The sequence below is a fragment of the Terrapene carolina genome, unplaced genomic scaffold (assembly GCF_002925995.2).
Source record: "Terrapene carolina triunguis isolate 2854851 unplaced genomic scaffold, T_m_triunguis-2.0 Scaffold233, whole genome shotgun sequence".
Classification (NCBI taxonomy): domain Eukaryota; kingdom Metazoa; phylum Chordata; order Testudines; family Emydidae; genus Terrapene; species Terrapene triunguis.
Genome location: NW_020664584.1, coordinates 90,333 through 110,983, shown reverse-complemented (window position 1 = coordinate 110,983; position 20,651 = coordinate 90,333). Strand labels below are relative to the sequence as shown.

The following is a 20,651-nucleotide window of genomic DNA, read 5'->3' as shown; positions in this document are numbered from 1 at the left end:
ACCTAATCACGTGTCCAGTGAGCAAGGGGCTTTCTTAAAAACACCAAATATTGTGAACCTCACAATTAAATTGTAAGAGTTGGTTATGCTACAGTCTATGGAAAGAACAATCCTTCCAGTTCATTTGCATGTATTCATTTATTATTTAGATGTTTCCTGCTTAGTTAATCAGTGAGAACTGGCATCTTGCAGAAAAAATAAAGGATAGCAAAGATGTGTATTGTCAGTTGTAGTTGAGATAAGAATTTCAGGTTTCCTTTCAAAAACTGTGAGTCGTGGACTTCTTTATCAGTGTAAGAGATGAATTTGAGCAACATTTGATAAGTATTTAATACAGGTACCAAAGAGAATTAATTATAAGTTCTTATTGCATGTGCAGCCTGAGCTATGCTCCATTTTTCTGTACAGATGACTGAAAAACATCAGACTTTTTCCCACCAGTTATCTATATACAGGGACATAGAGAAAAATTGTCAACATGTTTTATCAAAAGGGGTCACCTTAATGAACAAAGAGTACTTACATTTCATATATACATAATAATGGTGTTTAAAGAAAGCATTCCAAAGATCTTTACTCCATGGCTTTAAATGCACTGTACTCTGCTGGTTAACAAAGAGTCTGACTAGGATTATTCATATTCAGTGAGCATTGCACACTTCTCAGCCAACCACAGGTCAGTTTCACCTTTGGCAGCTGTGCTCTGTCTGCAGGAGAGACAAGTACCATCTGTTGTTCAGACTTTTGTTTCTACACTCCCAGGTGTGTATTTTGGTGCTGTGTTCACATGTGTGTATGTGTGGTAGGGAGGGAGATCAGATGATGATGACATTTAGGGAATGCAGCCCAAAATGTGGAAAAATATCAGTCCAGATCCTGTAGTCAGGGAGTCAGTGGGGATTTAGCTTGAGTAAGTGCTGAGTAAAGGACGGAGAATTCAGCCCATAATTTCTCAGGAAGATGAAGAGTGGTTAAAGGAATGTGTATTAATGTTAACTTGACACAATGAGGGAGAGTGCGATGATACTGTAATTTAAATTATCTACACCCCCCCCTCCCGGCCCAAGTGGTACGCATCCTCATGTACAGAGGCACAAACTAATGCATATACACACAAGTCAATCATACGTGCGCATGCCTAAAGATGTAGCCACAGTCCAACAGGTACAACACATACAGATACATGCACACGTCACCCTCTTTTTGTTCTGTTTGTCCAGTGCCTAGCTCAATGGGGTCCTGGTTCATGGCTGGGACTCTTAAGTGCCACAGTAATACAAATAATAATAATACTATTCATCCATGTACACCCCAGCTGGTACATATGCATGTGTACAGAAATACATCAAATTAAAATAGAAACCAATGTAATCGAAAGATTTAAGAGTGTTTAAGAAATGTTGAGAGGCTGCGAACAGCTGACAAAATGTTATGAAATTTTAAATGTTTTTATTTTGCCTGTGTTTCTTTTATCCAAATTTAATCTTCCTGAACTGCAGACATATCCAAGCTGTTTGGGCCTGATTCTGATCTCATTTACCCTAGTGTAAATCAGGTATAACTCCACTGATGTTCGTGAAGATCAGAACAGGGCCCACTCCCTTTAAGAGATGCACTAATACAATCTATACAGCTAGATGAGCACATTTTTATTTTCAAATTCACAAATACAAAACTGAAATTGCCAGATCTTGTCTGGATTCATAATCTAAAACACAGCTCCGTTCTAGTTGCAGTTCACATTTGTCCATGGGATGAGGAAGTGTGTTGCCTCTGCAGATTTAAATAGAGGCCATTAGAGGGCATTTAAACTTCAGTTTTGAATAACCCTAAAAGTTTACCACTGTGAGAAAATAAAGCTCGGGCTGCCTGCAGAATAACTTTCCTTGGCTGCTTCTGCTGGAACAGCCCCTCTGTATTTGAAGATGGCCCTTTCCCAGCTTTGCGGTTCGTTTGCTGTTTTGCTGCCTTTGTTTTGGCCATGGACTTTAGGTTTTTGTGCTTGGATATTAGGTGGCACCTCCGGAGCTTCGGAATGGGATCAACAGTGTGTGAATTCCTTGTTTGCCTGGTTGAAAAACATGCCAAGCCACTGGTATTGTAGACGGAATGTAGCGATGCTAAAGAGATGCTTTCTGCTGGATAGGAACTTCATTGTTACTTTCAGAGGGAAGTATTTTCAGAGAAGGGAAGGTGAATTAAAACTATCATAAGGAAGACTCCTGTTCTGATGACAATTTGAATATGTGCTGTTTATTTGTGGTGATAGCTGGATATAATGAGCTGATTGTATGTGAATAATAGAACTGTACAAATCAGAGAGAAGAATTTATGGTATTAGGTGCCATCTAGTCCTTTCCCTGAAGGTCAGTACAGAATTGTTCCCTACAGTGTTTTTTCTAATGTTTGAGACAGTCAATGTCTTGGCATTAGCTGGCAAATTAAAACAAAGCAGAGCAGTATGTGTGACATTTGGGTGAAGGAGCAGCATTTTTGATGCACCCCTCACTTGTGTGTGCACAAACCTTAATGTATACACATATTAGGAGTTGGCTACAGGCATATTGGGCCTTTGAAAATCTGGCCAGCAAGAAATATATCAAGAAATCATCCCCTGAACTTGGAAAGAAGCATTCCCCTCCTTGCAGGCTGCATCTGGAGAAGTAGAAGGATTTGGGGTGGCCATACCTATTACTTGTTCTAACTTTTTGGTTTTTTATTTATACTTTAATATAGAGATTCCCAAACTTTTTCTGGGAAACTGTGCCAAGTTAAGGGACTCTGAGTCATACTCTACCAGCAAATGATTGCTTCCATTTGACTGTATGTACTCTAACCCCCATGGCGCTTGGCCTGCTTCATACTCCTGTCTCACAGTGGTGAGCAGCCAAAGCTCTATGGAAGGCACACAACTGAATGGAAGGCAGGCCCGGCACAGAGACTCATCCCAAGATGGAGAGGGGATCCTAGAGTACCAATTGCAAAGGCCTGAAGCACCAGTGCTGCAGGGGATACTGCCCCAGAGCTTGGGAAGGCATTCACTGCTTTAGAGCACGCATCCGGGATAATCCGAGCCAGACATTCCCATGGGCAATGCTGATAGCCGGGCATTCCATATGGGGCCCTAATACAGACAGAGGAGAGGCTGAGATCCGCTAACCTTTAATAATGCTTTTAAATCCATGTACAGGGAATTGCACTCTACAGCACTCTCAGGGCCTGATCCAAAGCCCACTGACATCAATGGGAGTCTGTCCATCGACTTCAGTGAGCCTTGGAGCCAGCCCGGAGCGCCGAGCACATTTGTGTCTGAAGATCCAGCCTTACTGTACCCTCCTTGCCTCCCCTACTGCAGTGACTGCTCCATTTGAGCATTTCCTGGGGGATCCCAGCACTCCTAAGAGATCCCTTCACACAAGGGGTAGCCAGAACCTGCCTGAGAGAGACAGCCCCAGGCTCCACGTGCAAAGCTAACCCCAGACTAACCCCATTGCTTAATTCTGAATGATAAAAACCTACTTGGAAAAGCAGCGACAGCGTGGCCTGCCGGAGCATTATAATGACTCTCCCGCAGAGGGGATCATGCATGATCCCATGAGTAACTGTACCCACACAGCATCATTTGCAAGGGACGTACTACAACAGCGGTCACAAGCTGGCAATAAGCTTACGTTGCCACTGCACGGTTTAAAATATACGTGGCAGGATTTCCCCACATTGTCTAGAGAAACCGTAATGGGCACGAGCAAGGGGGCAGGGATCTTGTTCCAGATTCTTCATCCTCCTTTGCAACTGAAGTCAGTCAGTTCTTCCCTAGCTTAATTGGGGGTAGAACACCCGTTTCTGCTGCAACCACAGCGACCTGGGTTTGGGTCAATCTGGCTGCTGGGATGAAGTCTTGACACCAAAATCTGAACGGTGTGGGCGGGGCTACAAACGACCTCTTCTTGCCCTCTGGAAAGACAGAGCAGACAGTGTAACTTTTCTCTTACCCACTGACACTGTACAGCCAACCCAGAGACTAAAGCATCTTAGAATTGTTTTTCTAGTGCAGTGGTTCCCAAACTTTAACAACCCGTGAACCCCTTTCACTAAAATGTCAAGTCTCGCAAACCCCCTCCTAAAAATGAATATTTCCAGGGATTTTCTCCTTTACCTGAGTATAAATTAGAAAAGCAGTGAGCTTGGAAATATAAAATTGGTTTTTAGGACATGCTGATTACACACTATGTATTATTAATTATTATTTATCACGACAGTATTTTTATTACATTATGAAAACAGCAACACTCTCCCAAGATCACACTTTCATCACTTTGAATAAGCCTGTTATAATAAAAGGCTCGTAGGTTTCATCAAGGAGTATCAGATGTGAAACAGCATGAAGGGATTTAAGAAGCCAACTCAGAGTTCCTCCTACACAAGCATTCAGGTCTTGAACAGTCCAGGCAAACAACGCACATTACAACAAATCTTAAACTTGTTCTTCATAATAATTTTAAGATCAACACTAGCTGCCTATTTAATTAAAAACAGCAAAAAATTTCCACCTCCCTTTGCATTTCTTATAAGGAGTCTTGAAGTTTAAATCTCAGTGTGATAGATATGCTTGCTTTGATCTGCTTAGCTCTTGGAAGTCCAGGGGCTCCGGGCTGCTGGCCCCAGTGTCCCTAGGGACAGCTCTGTCCGCCATTAGGGAATTTTTTCCCGAGAACCCCCTGTAACATTTTGCAAACCCCCAGGGGTTCACGAACCCCAGTTTGGGAACCACTGCTCTAGTGTCACTAACAGAGACATGTCTCTCAAACCTGAGTGAGAATGATCTGTGCAGCGAGAGAGGAATCTCTCATGGTGTTCTAACCGGACATGACTGCTGTGCTTTAAGGCAACTTCAGTGACATCACAGATTACCTGGGTTTCTTATCCGGCAATCATCCCAGGAGTCGGAATACTATTTTCTTCAAAGGTAGATGATGTCTGGGATGGCCCATTGATACTAGTTAGTAACTATGCCTAGAGTCAGGCTTCACCATCCCCACCACATGTGTGTCAGAACTAACTCCATTTAACACAGGCAGACAGACCTACGTTTACTCCAGGCTGCTGCCTGCCTTTTCTTTCTGTACCCACCAAATATGCGGCACCAGTCTTGCACCTGCAAAATGAATTGCAGGCACCAGTCTGAGCATTTGCCCCTCTAACTACTTGATTTGTGTTTGCAATGCAATTGCAGACATAGAAGTGGGGGTGCAAATTCCTTCCATAAAGGGAGAGAGCCCTTTTGGAAATCTGGCCCACAAAATGTAAAGAGAAGTCAACAGGGGGCGGATGGGGGAGGGTTATACACCATTAAGTCTATGTAAGGGCTTTTCTAAACACAAAAGTTGTACTGCTTTAACTATACTGCTCCCCCAGTGTGGATGCACTGATATCAGTCTAAAGGTGCTATATACTGGGATAGCCATGCCCATTCAGGAAGGGGAATATGTTCTGCTGCTGTAAGGCATCTTTATATTGGTATAAGTGTGCCCACACTAGGGGTTGCACCAGTAGAACTATACTATACGCCTGATTATACGAGTAGCATGGAGGACATGGATTTTATTCAGATAATCGGGAGTTCGGCGAGTTGACAGAGCAGGAGCCATTCAGCAGCAAGAAGGCTTCCCCAGCAGCTGGTGGCTTGTCCTCCTCCTCTTCCTCATTGTCCTGTCCTGGGGGGACGGGGGGTTTCTGCTCTGTCCTGCTCACTCCCAGGGCTGTGGGACTGCAGAGGGCTCCCTGTGATCCTTGGGGGGAGAGGGAGGCTGTGGTCCTGGTGAGGCAGAGCAGAGACACCCAGCCAGGACTGTGCCCTGCCCCACCAGGACTGCAGCCTCCCTTGCGCCTGCAGGTATCAGGCATCACCAGCCCCGCAACAGCACAGGGCGCCCTCTGCAGTCCCGCTGGCACAGGAGGGAATGAGTGGGGCCATGAGGGCAGGGCCGCAGGAGCCATTCAACAGTAGGGCGGCCTCCCGCGGGGCCAGGGGCTTGTTCTCCTCTTCCTCATCACAGTCCTGGCCAGGAGGTCTCTGGTGTATTATCCAAACCTCCGCATTATCCAAGTCCCTTCCTTGTTCGTCAGTGGTTCTCAACCTGGGAATGTACGTCAGTGGTTCTCAACCTGGGGTACTTGTACCACTGGGGCTCTGCAGAGGCCTTCCAGGGGGCACATCAATTCATCTAGATATTTGCCTAGTTTTACAACATACATAAAAAGCTCTAGCGAAGTGCGAACAAACTAAAATTTCATACAGACAATGACTTGTTTATACTGCTCTATATACCATACACTGAAATGTAAGTACAATATTTATATTCCACTTGATTTATTTTATAATTATATGGTAAACATGAGAAAGTGAGCAATTTTTCAGCAATAGTGTGCTGTGAGACATTTGTATTTTTATGTCTGATTTTGTAAGCAAGTAGTTTTTAAATGAGGTGAAACTTGGGGATATGTGAGACAAATCAGACTCCTGAAAGGTGTACAGTACTCTGGAAAGGTTGAGAGCCACTGATGTATGTCATGCTAGGGGACAAGGAAGGAATTCAGATAATGCAGAGGTTTGGATAATAGGATATCAGATAAACAGCAGTTTACTGTATATTGGTAATAAAAAAAAAAATCACTCCCCCAACTGACTTAGTTAGACCAGTACAAAAATCATTGGGTAGGCCAGTCCTTAGTGTGAAGGTAACTTACCCTGTAGGATGGTGACAGCTAATGCTACACACAGGAGGTGTTAAAAGGTGCCCGATAAAGAAGGGAAGGCCCACAATGGCACATTAGTTTGCCACTTCAAACTGCCAAGTGAACGTCACAGACATTCTTTAAGGGGTTCATAGTTTAATAAAAACCTCTATTATTCCTGGGATCAAACTGGCTTTGGCTCAGTCCCGATTTGATGTAGATGACACTGATAGTAAGGGAAAAACATCAGGGGACCAGGGGAGTTGTGAATGCACATTCAGTCACGGTATGTCCAGGCTTTGCCAATTCCATTAGCAGTCGCTGGGTCATGTTGGACCCATCACTGCTCTTGGAGTCACATAGTTAGTGGGGCAAAAACTCAGGTTTGCACCACTCAATTTAGTTTCAGGTTTGGATTTTCTAGCTGCAGTTTGTGCCTGCAAAAAGGAGAAAGCCTTTCTGAGAAGCTCACCCTGGCACACAGCTAGCTGGTGAGTGGTATGTGTGTACACAGGCGGCTAAGAGAGTTACTGTGATCCTTACGTCAGTGTGGTGGTTAGGATTTCCTTTTTCTATAAAATCTGTTGCCAACTACAGACCTGCTAGCAGTGTTTTACTGGCTGAAGTCTAACACTTACTGTATTAGATGTTCCTGGGAGAGCCTGGCAGGGTCTGAGCATGCACAAACGTTGGTGAGTTTCGAGCCTGCAGTACCGATTCTGGTTTGACACCCGTGTCGAAATCCCCATGCCACAGGTTGCAGAGCAGGCACTCCACTCTGTGCTCCATTCTTCACAGAGGTAGGAAAAACTTGCTGATGCCGTCCCAGGCGGCCTAAGCACTGCACAAGGAAGAGGCATGGAAAGAGACTTTTAAGCCACACACAAATGTACTTTGCTCTAGGCCAGTGGTACGAATCCAGCCCAGGATGGTAGTGACCAAGGAGCGCCTGCAGTGAAATGAGTTGGGGGAGGGGTTTCTCCTTTTGATGTCCAGAAGTTGATGAGTGAATGGGCCAGGTAGACTGATCTGTCATCTCACCCTTAGAGGGCTCCCTCCAGAACAAAGATAAGGCATTTTTAGGTACTGTTGCTTAGTTGTTCACTGTTGCAGGTTACACAATGTAAGGAACCCAATTGCAAGAACAGGTTCCATTTGGTTTAACCCTTTCAGTGGTGAATGTACCTTCCAGGGCTGCTACTTTACCTAGATTATATTATATAATTGTACCAGGGCACTCAGGACTTTACCTGGCTTGGCATCCTGAAGGAAGTGACTGTCTCGCCTCTCACAGATCCATTCCTGACAGCACTTCCCTGGGACCTCCACACGCCTCGGATGGGGACAGTCCGGAGTGGGCAGGCGGACATCCTCGCTGCAGAGGGGTACACAGGTGAAGCCTCCGTCTGAGCAGCGGCACTGGATCTTACAGCTGGGCTGGAACACCTCACCATCTCGATAGACCTTTCCATTCACCTCGCAGCTGTCGTCTTCCTCCTCAACTGCAATCAACATCCAGAGTAACCCAACAGTAACAAAGCGACCAATCAAACACAGAGAGAAGGACTCAGGTGCCACTGAGGGCAAACATACAATCATTACAAAGGTGAATCGGTCATTTGTGGGCTCAACTTAGGGCCTGGTCCAAAGCCCACTGAAACCAGAGTGTCTTTCCATTAACTCCAAAGGGCTTTGCATCTGGCCCAGAGTGCCCAAGTGAAGGAGGTAAGCGACCAGATTAGCCAGGTGGTTGGCTTTGCTGGGGCTATGATAAGCTACAGTGTCTATCTGGTGAGCAACTCATACCAGGTATTGAGTTCTTCTCCTGGCTCAGGGGGTGGTGATCACAATGTAAGTGCCTGGACAAAGAGAAGTAGCTGAATTCTCTCTGTGGTCCACCGTGCATGCCTATGCACCGGATACAGGTGTTAAATAAGAATAGAGCTGGTCTAATAGTGACATAATTTATTTTCAAATAAACCTTTTCGTGCGAAGAATTCCTGGATTAATTATTTAAAGGATATCATTTGTCCCTCTGCAGAGCTGGTGAGAGAATGAAAACAATGACGTGTGCTTAATTCTGAGACAAATGCCAAAATGTGTCGGAGAATTTATTCACGATGAATCATTGGACCAGCACTAGCTAATAAATAAATAATAACCGTCAGCACATTCCACAGGGACATTCAAAGTCCTGCCTTCTCTGTAGTCTCAGCTGCCAGGTGGTAGCAGCCAGCCACTGGGGCAGCTCACCAGGATCCCTCATCAGAGGCTGAGCTCATTCTGTGTGCATCCAGCCCATTTCCTCTGCTGAGCCTGGAACCTGGACCCTCATGGGCCACAGGCAGCAGCTCTTGTAGGGGATTCCTCACTGGAGCAAGACAACAGGAGTCTTGCTGCGTTTCTCTTGAGTGGGAGTCGCTCGCAATATGATCGACACACTGAATGTAAAGCTCTCAGGCTGCTGCCTCCCTGTCCTGGGTGGAGTCAGAACCCCAAAGACTTCCTCTTGGGGCAAGTCTACAGTACAAAATTAAGTCGACCTAAGTTACATCGATGTACAGCCACTGCAGTAATTGAACCGCTTTTGCATGTCCGCACTTCACGCCTTGTGTTGGCGGTATGCGTCCTCACCAGGAGTGCTTGTGCCCCTTTAACTGTCAGTGTGGGGCATTGTGGGACGGCTTCTAAAGGCCGCGACAGTTGATGTAAGCAATACAGTGTTACACTGACACCGTGTCAACCTAACTACATTGACCGAAGTGCCACGCCTCTCGCAGGGGGGGACTTAGTAAGTTGGTGTCGTGGGTGAGTTACATCAGTGGGAGAGACATTTTAGGGTAGATACTTACAGAGTTAGGTCAATGTAAGCTGCCTTACATTAACCTAAATTTGTACTGTAGTGTAAACTAGGCCTTGAAAGTGGTGCTGGCTGTGCCAGCTTCCCCTGGATGGAAAGTACTTTTGAGGAGCAGCAGCCACGTGGTCCCATAGCCCATGTGCTTTGAAGGTCTCATTTGAGAGGACAGAAGGGGAGCAGATATAGGACGGGACCCTATTCTCATTGCCTGCTGTCTGGTGTGTCATCGGCAGGAAAAATGTACCCTGGCAGAGATGTACCCTGTGTGGGATCGTAGGAAGCTGTGTTCTTGCCTGAGAGAGTCCTGAAGGGATAAACTAAGATTGAACTGGACTGAAGGCCACTGAGAGAGTGACTGAAGAGTGGTCTGTGTGTGTGTGTGAGAGAGCAACAGACAGAAAGAGGGAGAGAGAAGAGCTTCTCAATAGAGTCTATTGCTTCTCCTCCATAGGGGTTCCATCCTCCTTCCCAACCTTCTTGCCTACTTCCTTGTGAATTGCTCAGAGAAGCGGTTCATCAGCCTGCAAGAGAACCACTGACTCTTTACTTTGCAAATGTCCTTCATGTCTGCAAAGTTTTAGGACTGCGACAGCCCCACTGCCCACTAGCACAGCACAGAGCCCAGTGGTACGGGAGCTTAGGTACTATGGTATTGAGCATCTCAGAAATACCTAAAAAAGACAGGTAAGTCCTCCAAACTAGCAGCAACTACCATTTCTTGGGAACCCGATGAAGGAAGTGAATCTGTTGCCCATTAGCTCTTGTAACCCGGGGAAGATTTGATGTTTGTTCAGCTCACATCCCTGTCAGCTGACCTGAGCTCTCTCAGGAGGACAGGAACTCAAGGAGTGTTTGTTGAGTTTGTTTATGCTCCTGCCAGCTAATGTGAGAACTCCAGAGAGAACAGACGTTGATGACATGGCATAAAACTCAGTCCATGTTCTGTGTCTGTTCCCTGCGCTGAGGTCAGAGCCTTTGTTTAACAGGCCTGGTTGGGGGATTAAATGTCGGATCTGGGGCTCCATATAAGCATGTTCCAGATACATTTCAGCCCGCTCTACCCTGGGACAGTTGTTTTCTTTGCTAGCTCTGTGGGTTGGTCGATACTGGCGACATTTCCCTCAAAATTCTAACTGGCTTTGAAACCAGGTCAGCAAAACCATCTTACAAACTGGTTTGAGCCACAGCATAGAGCAGACACCAGGCGTCCAGATCCACTTTTTATTAACCACTCCTCTGAGAGCGGGTCAGGCTGCCTGGGCTGGCTGCAGGTCCCAACAGTTTTAGGATGGGGTTAGCTGAACAGGCTGGGATTTGGGGGAGCCATTTCCCCGGTGTCAGCCAGGCCTTAATGAAAAGAGTGAGAGGAATGTGCTCACAGTTGCAGGTTCCTCCTCTACCCAGGTGGTCATCACTGTAATCACAGATGAGGCCCTGGCTCCGATCACACACATTGAGGTGATTGCAGGGCTCTCCCAGGCGTCGCGCACATATCCTGCAGCAGCCGCAGCCGTCCAGAACCAGAGGGGCGCCGGGAGGGCAGCGGGGTGGGATCCAGGGGCAGTAGCATGGTGTCCGGCAGAGCTGAGTACAGACCTGCAGAGGCAAAACCATAAGTGCTCACAAAGGGTTTTTCCTCAGCTTGCTGCTGCAACCTTACAGTGAACCCCACTGAGTTCACCTCAGGCTTGCTGGGGGGTTAGTTTCATGGGGGTCAGGGTTTTGTTCCCAGCATGACTCAGGAGACTCTGCATTCCACAGAGAGGCTTCAAGACAGATCTGAAAACAACTGTTCCGATGATACCACAAGATTCTGAGCATCTTCAGCCCCCCCAGAAACCAATGAGAATCAAGGATGTTCAGCACCACACAGGATTAAACCCTAGATTAGAAGTTACTCAGAATGAATTGCGGGGGGCACCCTATGTATTGGTCCAGTTTTGATTTAACAAACCAATGAGAATTGGTCTTACTGCATTGTCTCTTATTTCCTCCAATACCTGAGTCTCCCTCTCTTTCCCCCTAACCTTAATGACAGTGAGGCCTTGGGAAAGTCACATAACGGCTTCGTGCCTCAGTTTCCCCATTGGTAAAATGAGGTTGATAATACTGACCTGCCCTGGAACTGGGGTTTGAGTTAATTATTTTTTACACGGTACTTTGAAAATGTAAAGTACTAGGTAAGCATTAAGTATTGTTACCATTTTGGTACTTTAACGGGAGTTTAGCCAGAGAACAGGCGGTAAGGATGAACAGAAACTGAGTCACAGTCTCAGGACTTGGCTTAACAACAATTATATACACCGACACAGTGTGGTGGTGCAAAAAATGATGCAGGTGTTAGACCACAGCTCCTAAGTGTGTTACATTGTTAATAGGCTGTGCCAGTCTGTACTTTTGTGTAATTTTGTGGAGCAGTTAAAATGTGAGTTATTGACATACAGTAGTACATTGCAACAGCTTCCCTACAGGCATTACAACGTATCAGAGCAATGGGACTTCTTACCATATTCTATGGGTACCCAAAATTAGGCTTGCTTAATCAAATGAGTGAAACCAAGCGAGTGTCACTACTTCTCGCTTTGGCCCATAATGTGTCCTTAGTGATGCTCTGAGCCCCAGCTGCTGCGGCCTCTGCACCAATTTGGCCAGATGTGCAAGTGGCACACTTGGCTGAAATTTTCAAACAATGGGAGCTTAGTTGCGCTTGGAAAATATAGCTGCTCAGATAGAATGGATAATTGCTTAGGAAAGTTTGTGTACAAATGCCTGTTTGCGTGGACAGTCAGCTGATTTGCAGTGCAGTGACCTGCAGGAGTTTAGGTAGGTAGATAGATGTAAATATTGATTATCCATTCTGCATGCACAATTACCTGTGTGCAAATATATTTTGCAGACACAGGAAGGGCCCTGTTTGCAAATCTGGCTGTGAGTATTGATATGTTATCACAGAAAACATATCAGTAGCTTTCCATTTGTATTTTTCAAGTGAATTCATTGCTGGTGAAAGATGCTGGATTGATAGCCCCCTTGTGTACAACATGAACAGCAGCAGAGTAAATTTCCTATGAACGCACACTGCCCCTACCAATGTGCCATGCATTCCTGCCTACTAAATGAAGCCAAAGCAGAGTTCAGTCTCCATGCTGATTCAGACCTTGGCTTCTCTGCTGAGACTGACAATGAGGGGAGCAATCCGTGGATTCCACAGGAATGTTCATATTAATCACCATCTTCCTTTCCCTCTTTCATTAGCAGCATGTCTCATAGCAACACTCTCCCATTCTGCAGCCTATACCTGGACAGAATGGATCTTGGTGCTGCTGTTTATTTTCCTCCTCGGCATCAGTGCAACTCACACGATGATCCTTTATCTCCCTGTAGTAACTTCAGTGGCAGGCACGAGAGTCAAATGTATCCCAGATAGCTAGCACAATCCCCTCTTTAATACACTTTTATTATTGAATTATATTATTACTGAGACAAAAAGTGTAGTGAGATTTACAGGAATAAGCATAGGTACAATACCTACAGTTACACTGGCTAGGATGAAATAACAAGGGCTATCAATCATCATTCTTCAGGAAATAAGTTGAGAGCTACAAGGGTCAGGAAGAAATTTTTCTTCATGTACAGCTTTGGCCAGATGTATCTTTATAATGGGTTTTCATCTGCCTATGAAATATCTACTATAGGCCACTACTGGGGAAAAATTATCCAGACGATTGATCCAATCCGGTTCCATTAATCCTGTTTTCCTCTGTTCCTTTGTAGTTAGCTTGTCCTTAGATGACAATTTGTCCTAATGATTATAGGCCACAAGTATGCAGGTTAAAATTCAAACAGGCATCACATTGCAATGATCTCATTGCTTGTGATGTGTCCAACTTGAGGAATTCAAGCAGCATTTCAAGAAATTTGCAACTGAAAAATTCAAAAGTTTTAAATTTTCCTGCTCTTTGCAAAGGGAATTGTTTCACACAGCACTTCAGATCCAGGAAAAAATGTTTTAGAGCAACCAAAATCCTGTAGGAGGCATCAGCTGTACATGTGCTTCACTGCATCTTGGGAGTGAAAACTGGATAATCACTGAGTAATCCTGAAAAAGCAGTGCCGGTTGCTTGGCTCTGTGTCCCTAGAGGCTTCAGTGCAGGACAATGAATCTGGAGAAGGAGGTCTATAAACCATTACTACAATTGTCTGCAGGTAGCAGGTATGCATGCCAGAGCCTTGGACACAATTAATAATGAAGATGGGTCATGCATATAGGTCCAAACTTACCTTTGTTGTCATTCCTTTGTCTTTAGTGGAATTGCACTAGAGATACGTTTGGCTCATTCATTTTAAATCATTGCTACTTAATTCAACATTTCCTGAGAGTCATGAACTCCCTGCCTCTACCTTCAAGGGGTTGCATGAATATGATACATTCTGCAGCGTGCATACTAATAAACATGGTAAGATCTTTGAATTGTTGCAGTTACAAAGCTGGTTTCTATTGGTTACAGGTTGCTTTATAAGTAAGAACCAAAAGCTTCCTTGACTAAGAATAAAGCCCCCAGCTTCCTTACCTTGGAAAGGATGCAGAGAAGAGAGAAGAAGAGCAGTTGCTTTTCCAGTTGGCTTCTCATGCTGCCTTACTCTCTGGCACTTCAGCACATCAGTCCCCAGGCACTTTGGAGGCAGCAATGTGTTTGCAGTTTTAAAAGTCTCGGAGTAAGGTCCTGCTGGTGTTTATACTCTTCCCTGCTCTGATGTCACTCACAGGCTCCAATATAAACATGAGTAGGTTTGGACAAGCATCAAGATTTTTTTTTTTCAAACCCACATTCCAGCTGACATTTCCACTCACCTCAAGGTGAGAATGTGCAGCCCATTGAGAAAGCAAAGAGAAGGGAGATTCTCCAATGGGCTTGGAGAAGCAGCAGAAGAGGGGAGAATAGGCTGTACTAGAATGCAGGAAAGTGTGCACAGCACAGAGAGATTGCAGTAGGGAATGGCAAACTGGCCATAGCTGAGGTTGGTATGAAAGCTTTACCATTTCCTGCTGTTTCAAACTCAACATGAATAGAACCTATTTGTTTACTGAACTATTTCCCTGCAGATTTTGAATTTCTAGCCTGCAGGACTTGTTTATCCCTGGATTTGCACATTAAAAGTGATTCCACTTTTTATAAACCTTTTTCTGGAATATCTGCCCCATTCTCACATTTCCTGCCAGTGGAAAATCAACATACACAGATAATCTGGCATCCCCTCCAAACTCCTGACCAGGACATTGGAACAACCAGAGAGGAGCCTGCCTCAGGGAATCCATCCTAGTTTTACACTGAGCCCACATGCTGGGACAGGACTTTGAAAGTGGAAAGGGTCAGGGTGCTGTGTGGTTACTCATACAGTACAGATATCTCAGGGTTATGTACCTCACTCACTATGGAAGTTCAGTGAGTTGCTTTAGGCTCCCAGAAACGGAGGACACAAAGTTTGCAAGGTGAGCTTCTCTCACTAATTTCAGGTTTATCTCCTCTAAGTCCAGGTGTTGTATTAAACTGGAGAACTGGTTTGTTGCAGTGGCTCACCAGGCTATTGCATGGAGCTTCTGTTGCTGAGAGAGAATATTTAGAAGGTGTGTTCAGTTTTTACTACATGCAGGGGTGTTTGTGTCTGCAAAGGGCAGGTACAAGGGGTGGCTGAGGGACTAAAATCTGGCCCTCACAGCAGTATTGCCAATCCCTAGTGTTAAAAAACGATGAGGCAGGCCCTAAAGAATCATGAGATTTTAAAGCCAAAGTTTTGGGTGCTTTTTATTTGCCTTCTGGTGTTAAAGCATTTGGGAGGTGGGGGTCACAGTCTCAAGGTTTTCTCCAGAACCACAAGAGCTAGAAACTTACTTAAAAAAAAAAAAAAAAAGAAAGCGGAAATTCATGGGGCCAGGGGGGGGGGCTTTAAGAAAAATACCAACTCTCTCGAGACTTGGGATAAAATCATGAGAGTTGGCAACACTGCGGGGGAGGGGGGTACCGTGTTTCCCTTTGCCACCTCTAACAGGACCTTGCATAGAGGGATGGGCATGATGGCATTTTCTCCACAATCCAAAGGGGAGGGCACCATACCAGGACTGGATTAGGGCAATCTGCCATAGATACACCATGACACCGAGTCCCCTGTGGCTCTAACCACATAGTTCCACTCCTGCCCCATTGACCCCACTGAGGACCATCCAGGGGTCATATGTTGCCCTCAGTCTGGTACTACTGCTAGTAGGGGACATCTCCTAAAGTCTGTATCCTACCTTTGATTGAGGAACACTGGTACAGCAGGGTTAAGAAAGGATTCCCCCTCCCCCAATTGTATTCTGGGGTTTTATTTTGTTTTGTTGCCTCCTTCCTCTGAAGCACCACAGATGGCCACAGCTGGAGATGGGACACTGAATGGGGTGGGCTGGTGCTCTGAGGTGGTACAGAGAATTCTCTCTCTCAGGTGCTGGCTAGCTGGTTCTTGCTCACGTGCTCAGAGTCTAACCGACCACCGTATGTGGGGCTGGGAAGGAATTTCCCCCCAGGTCAGACTGGCAGTGAGTTTGGGGGATTTTCGGTTTCCTCTGCAGTATGGGGTGCAGGTCACTTGCCAGGATTATCTGGGTGTATTTCACCTAATAAATTCCCTGCCATTGCACAGGCATCGGACACTAGTGCACCTTGGTTCCTCCTATTCTTCTGAGGGCTGTGATATTTTGGTTGTTGGGTTTAGTGGGCAGGTGCTGGGTGGTGTTGAGGTCCTGTGATACACAGACTGGATGATCTGGCCGTCCCTTCTGGCCTCAAGGTCTGTGACTCTAATTCCAGTGTGGGCTGCATGTGTTTACTACTTCTAGGTATGCCCTGTATTCCAGTCATGTTATAGAGCTGGTGAGATTTCCCCCTAGCTCTGCGCCTGATGGAAACCACTGGAACCTTTATTTGTATGTCTTTGGATCAGTGTTTACTCTAAAGTGAAGTAGAGGACTAAAATGACAATTAGCAGGAAAAAGACATTTTTCTTTATTTTCCTGGGTGCAAACTGTCAAAGCCCTCGTGTCACTGAGATTGCCTGAAAGGGAAGAGAAAAATAAAAGAAACTTTTGTCACTGTAATGTCAGTCCTAGATCTCTGCTCCTCTCTCTTTGCTATAAAAGCCTTCTGCATTCCTTGGTACTTGAAAGCAGATGCTACAAAGAATATACAAACAATCGCCACCAGGAACATATCTGTTCTTTAAAACTTAGAGCAGGAATGGAGAGAGTGGATCAAGAAAAGATTTAGACGTTTTCAGTTACCAACTTGATTCTCCACCTCCTTATTACCCAGCTGTCTGTGGTAGTTCAATGTTCTAGCTCAGCAAAGCATTAATTGTAAGCAATGTGTTAATGAGACCTTGTCCTCTGTGCAGATATGACCCCACCTCCCAAAAGCTGCTGTAAAATGGTACAGAACAGAGGGCAGGAATTCCCATTATTCTGGGCAAAACCGATAGTCTCTCCACTTCAGGAGAGGATGCGTCAGACAATCAGGGTCTCTTTCTCAAACCCGTTATCACTCAGAGATGCGTTTTTCAAGTGAACTGGGCAGGCTGGGTTGAAGACCACATAGTGTCCAGTAGAGGCTTGGGCTGCACTTGTTTCAGTTATTCTTTATCTCCTTACAAGCAGCCGGGTTACTTGGTGGAGTAAGGATGCTGCTCCATTAGCACCCTTCAGTAGAAGCTTTCCGTAAAAAGGCTTTAGCCAAGTCAAGCGTTCCACCTTGTCTCCTGTTTCTAGCTGTCTGGAGGGAGCAGTTCTGGTGAAGCCTCAAAAGCTTCCAGGAAAACAACATGCTGTGGCCTGGAAGCTATGCTGCGCGGAGCGTCACAGGGCACCAGGCAGGCAGCTGGAAATGGCAGCAGAAGGAGGACCCCACATCAATTGCTCCCTGAGAGTTGCCGAAAGGTTGGTCTGCTCCTGGCTCAGGTGCAGTGAGTTAATTAATTCTTCCCGTCTCTCTGTTCGTTATTGGGGAGGCTGATAACTGGCAACAAGTCCAGCTGCAATGGAGAAAGTAAGTTGTAGCTGTGTTAATGGAAATGCGATCTCTGCAGTACCTCTCTTCAATTAGCAGCTTCAAGAGCAACTCCTTACAATGAATCAATTAGCAGTCTGCACAAAGCCTCTGGATTTCTGACAGGGCTAAAGAGTGCTCCTGCCTCGGTATGCTAGAGTAGAGAGGCATGGAAAAGGCTGGGGAGTCAGTGAAGCTCCCCCTCCACCCATCTTCACCGTGCCACAGAGTGTAGACTCGCTATGATGCCAACAGAAGGAGGGGGAGCCAGCCCTTGTCTGTGGTAGATTTACGATCCTCTCCTGGATCGAGCGTGTCCCACCTCATAAAAGTCAGCCCATGTTCCGTGTATTGCCGTTAATGAGGAAATAGCTGTACTGTGCTCAGGCGAGCTGCTGCCAGTAATACAGCCCTGTGAGCCAAGCACCCCAGCACACATTCTGGACGTTAGTGATCATTGCTACCTGCCTGGGGTAGGGCGTTGTTGCTACACAGGGAGGAAGGGAGGCACAGACAAGCAAGGTGGCTTGTCCGAGTGAGTGGGAGACCTGGCAACGTGGTATGGGCTTGTGGTTTGGGCAGGGGACTGGGGCTCCTGAGAGCTAGGTTCAGTTCCTGGCTCTGCAACAGACTCTTGGGGTTACTGCAGGCAAGTCACTTAATCTCAGGTACCCCTCAGTTAAATGAGGATAATAAAGCTTACTTTCTCAGTTCTTTGTCTGGCTTTTCTAGTATGCCTGGAGGGGTCAGGTCTGTTTCTTACTACATGTGTGCACAGTGCTTAGCGCTGCAGGTGCTACCGCAATATAAATCATTGATACTAGGAGAACCTGGAATAAGAGTCCTGGCTCCCAGGCCCCCTGCTCTAGCCACGTGACCATGCCTGGCACTCACGATCAGGACATGTTCACTGGTGAATGCCTGACTCCAAGACACAGTGTCTTCTGTTCTCTTTATGATCATCTCCCTCTCAAGACTAACGACATTGAGCTGAACTGCAAACCCTGCTTGTGAAGCTCCTGGGTCATCTGTCGCTGGTGGATATAGGGAAATAATGCCCAGTGGATGGCAGTCTCCCCTACAGGCTGGGCTTTCTCTCTGAGCTGGTTCGCAAAGTAACTTATGAAGAGAGCCCTTCAAGGAGTAGGGAGAGTTTGAAATTGCCATAACAAGTGACGTCACTAGGAACCCAGGTGAGCTCAGGCAGTGAGAGGAAGCTGCAGCGTTAAAGAAAATAGCAAGGGATGAAGGAGGCCAAAACCACAAATCCGAGCGCAGCCAACTGCCCATACTTAGGATTTTATCAGGGCTGTTTACTGAACAAGTATCCGCAAAGGGAGCCACTCCAACATCATTAGATTTCCTGGCTGCTTGGAGGGAACCAGTCCAGGGACTGGGCTTCTTCCCCACAACCCCACTGGCTCCGGTCCTTACGGAGGCTGCCGCACTGGCTGGGTTGCTTATGAGCTGGCAGAGGGAGTGGGATACGTGCCGTTAACTTCCACCCAAGGTGTCAGTGAGGAGGAGGGTGAGCTGGTGGAGACAAGGGGCTGGATTGGTTCCTAGTGAAACGCCACTCAGAGGAGGACTCGCTGCTCCATGCTCAGCTCTGCAGAAGGGTCCCTCCAGGCACACAGGTGGTACAGAGGCTGCCATCTGCCTGGTGCCATTGTGCCGGGGGGAGGGTGGACTGAGCGAGCATGCAGCCTGCCTTCCTCTCCTCGGGCCTATGTGGGAGTGTGGAGTGGACGGAGTTAGTGTAAAAGGTGCGTGTCTCTCTGAGAGAGAGACGTGACTAAGCAGCTCCCATCACCTTCTGCTCTGTGAGCCTGGTCAGATCAGATCAGCACATAACAGGGTGGGTGCATCTGGCTTTGAAGCTCCTTGCTTCTCCCCCTCGAGGATGATGCCATTTTCCCTTTGACCCAGTTTGCTTCAACCCTCCTCTCCTGTCGCCTTCCCACTCCTCCACCCCAGCACCTGGATGAACTCCAGGCCTCGCCCCCATCCCCCGCACTCTCCCCACATCCCCCATCAGTAGTCTCAGTACTTTTCCCTTTGACAACTCTGCAAACCCCCTGGCACGCCATTCTCTCTCCTTCCCCCTGTCCCCCCAGCACCTGCTGGCGTTTTCTCCCACGTGCGCCCCAGCAGCAGGCACAGGCTGTGCTTGCCCATGCTTTGCAGGGATGTCAGACATTCCCCAAAGGAGATGTTTCGTGTTGCCAAAGGATCACGATGAGAAAACACCACATCTACTGGCCTGGCCTTGATCTGTGGCGGGTTCCTGCCACAGGTGCTGACTTTCTTCTTTCCGGGTGCTCCACCTTGAGGCCCCGCCCCTGCTCTGCCCCTTTCTCCAAGACCCAACCCCCGCTCCACCTCTTCCCAGCCTGCCCCATCCCCGACGCCCCATCCCGCCTCTATCCCCTTCCCCAGTGCCTCCTGCTTGCCGTCAAGCAGCGGATCGGCGGCTGGCTGGTGGGTGTTGAGCACCCACTACTTTTTTTCTGTGGGTGCTGCAGCCCCAGAGCACCCATGGAGTAGGCGCCTATGGTTCCTGCTCAGAAGAGCATTAGAGGGGATTGTCGGTGAGCACGAAAGGCTCAGATGAAAAGAAGTGAGATTCCTGCAGTGCGTACAATGGCATCACGGGCTCCCAAGGAGCACACGCTAAGGACCAACTCCAGCCCTGCTATAGCACTGGGAGAGCCACCCACTCCTGTGAGGGAAGCATGTCACTGATTACCTAGGAGACCATGATGAATGATCCTCCAAAACACTGTGCCCCCTTTCCAGGTGCACTGAAAAGTAGGAGAAATATACTGGTAGCCAAGGATTAGCCCTGGGTGTCCTGTTTCCTCTCTTGGAGGCGATCCCCCTGTGATCAGGGTGGAGTGTGAAGGGCAGGAATGTAGGGGTCCAGCTGATCATAGCTGAATCATTTCCTCCCAAAAATGAAAACGAGTTTTAAAAATCCT

The 20,651-nt window shown here is 46.8% G+C and overlaps 1 protein-coding gene across 1 annotated transcript; it reads right to left on the bottom strand.

The window, feature by feature from the left end:
- Positions 1–1,078: 1,078 nt before the first annotated feature.
- Positions 1,079–14,271, bottom strand: CCN5 (cellular communication network factor 5). Its single transcript, XM_024205442.3, has 5 exons — positions 14,167–14,271; positions 10,975–11,191; positions 7,986–8,237; positions 7,374–7,576; positions 1,079–3,954 (listed from the first exon to the last, which is right to left on the bottom strand). Exons 1-5 carry the CDS (start codon positions 14,224–14,226, stop codon positions 3,931–3,933), a joined length of 756 nt encoding a protein of 251 aa, XP_024061210.1. The 5' UTR covers positions 14,227–14,271; the 3' UTR covers positions 1,079–3,930.
- Between the last annotated feature and the right edge of the window lie 6,380 nt (positions 14,272–20,651).

Coding starts and splice junctions, on each gene's coding strand:
- CCN5 (XM_024205442.3), bottom strand. CDS start 14,226: ATGAGAAGCCAACTGGAAAAGCAACTGCTCTTCTTCTCTCTTCTCTGC. Junction 8,238..10,974: donor TAGAGGAGGAACCTGCAACT/GTGAGCACATTC, acceptor TGTTGATTGCAG/TTGAGGAGGAAGACGACAGC. Junction 3,955..7,373: donor TCCCAGGAACATCTAATACA/GTAAGTGTTAGA, acceptor CTGTCTTTCCAG/AGGGCAAGAAGAGGTCGTTT.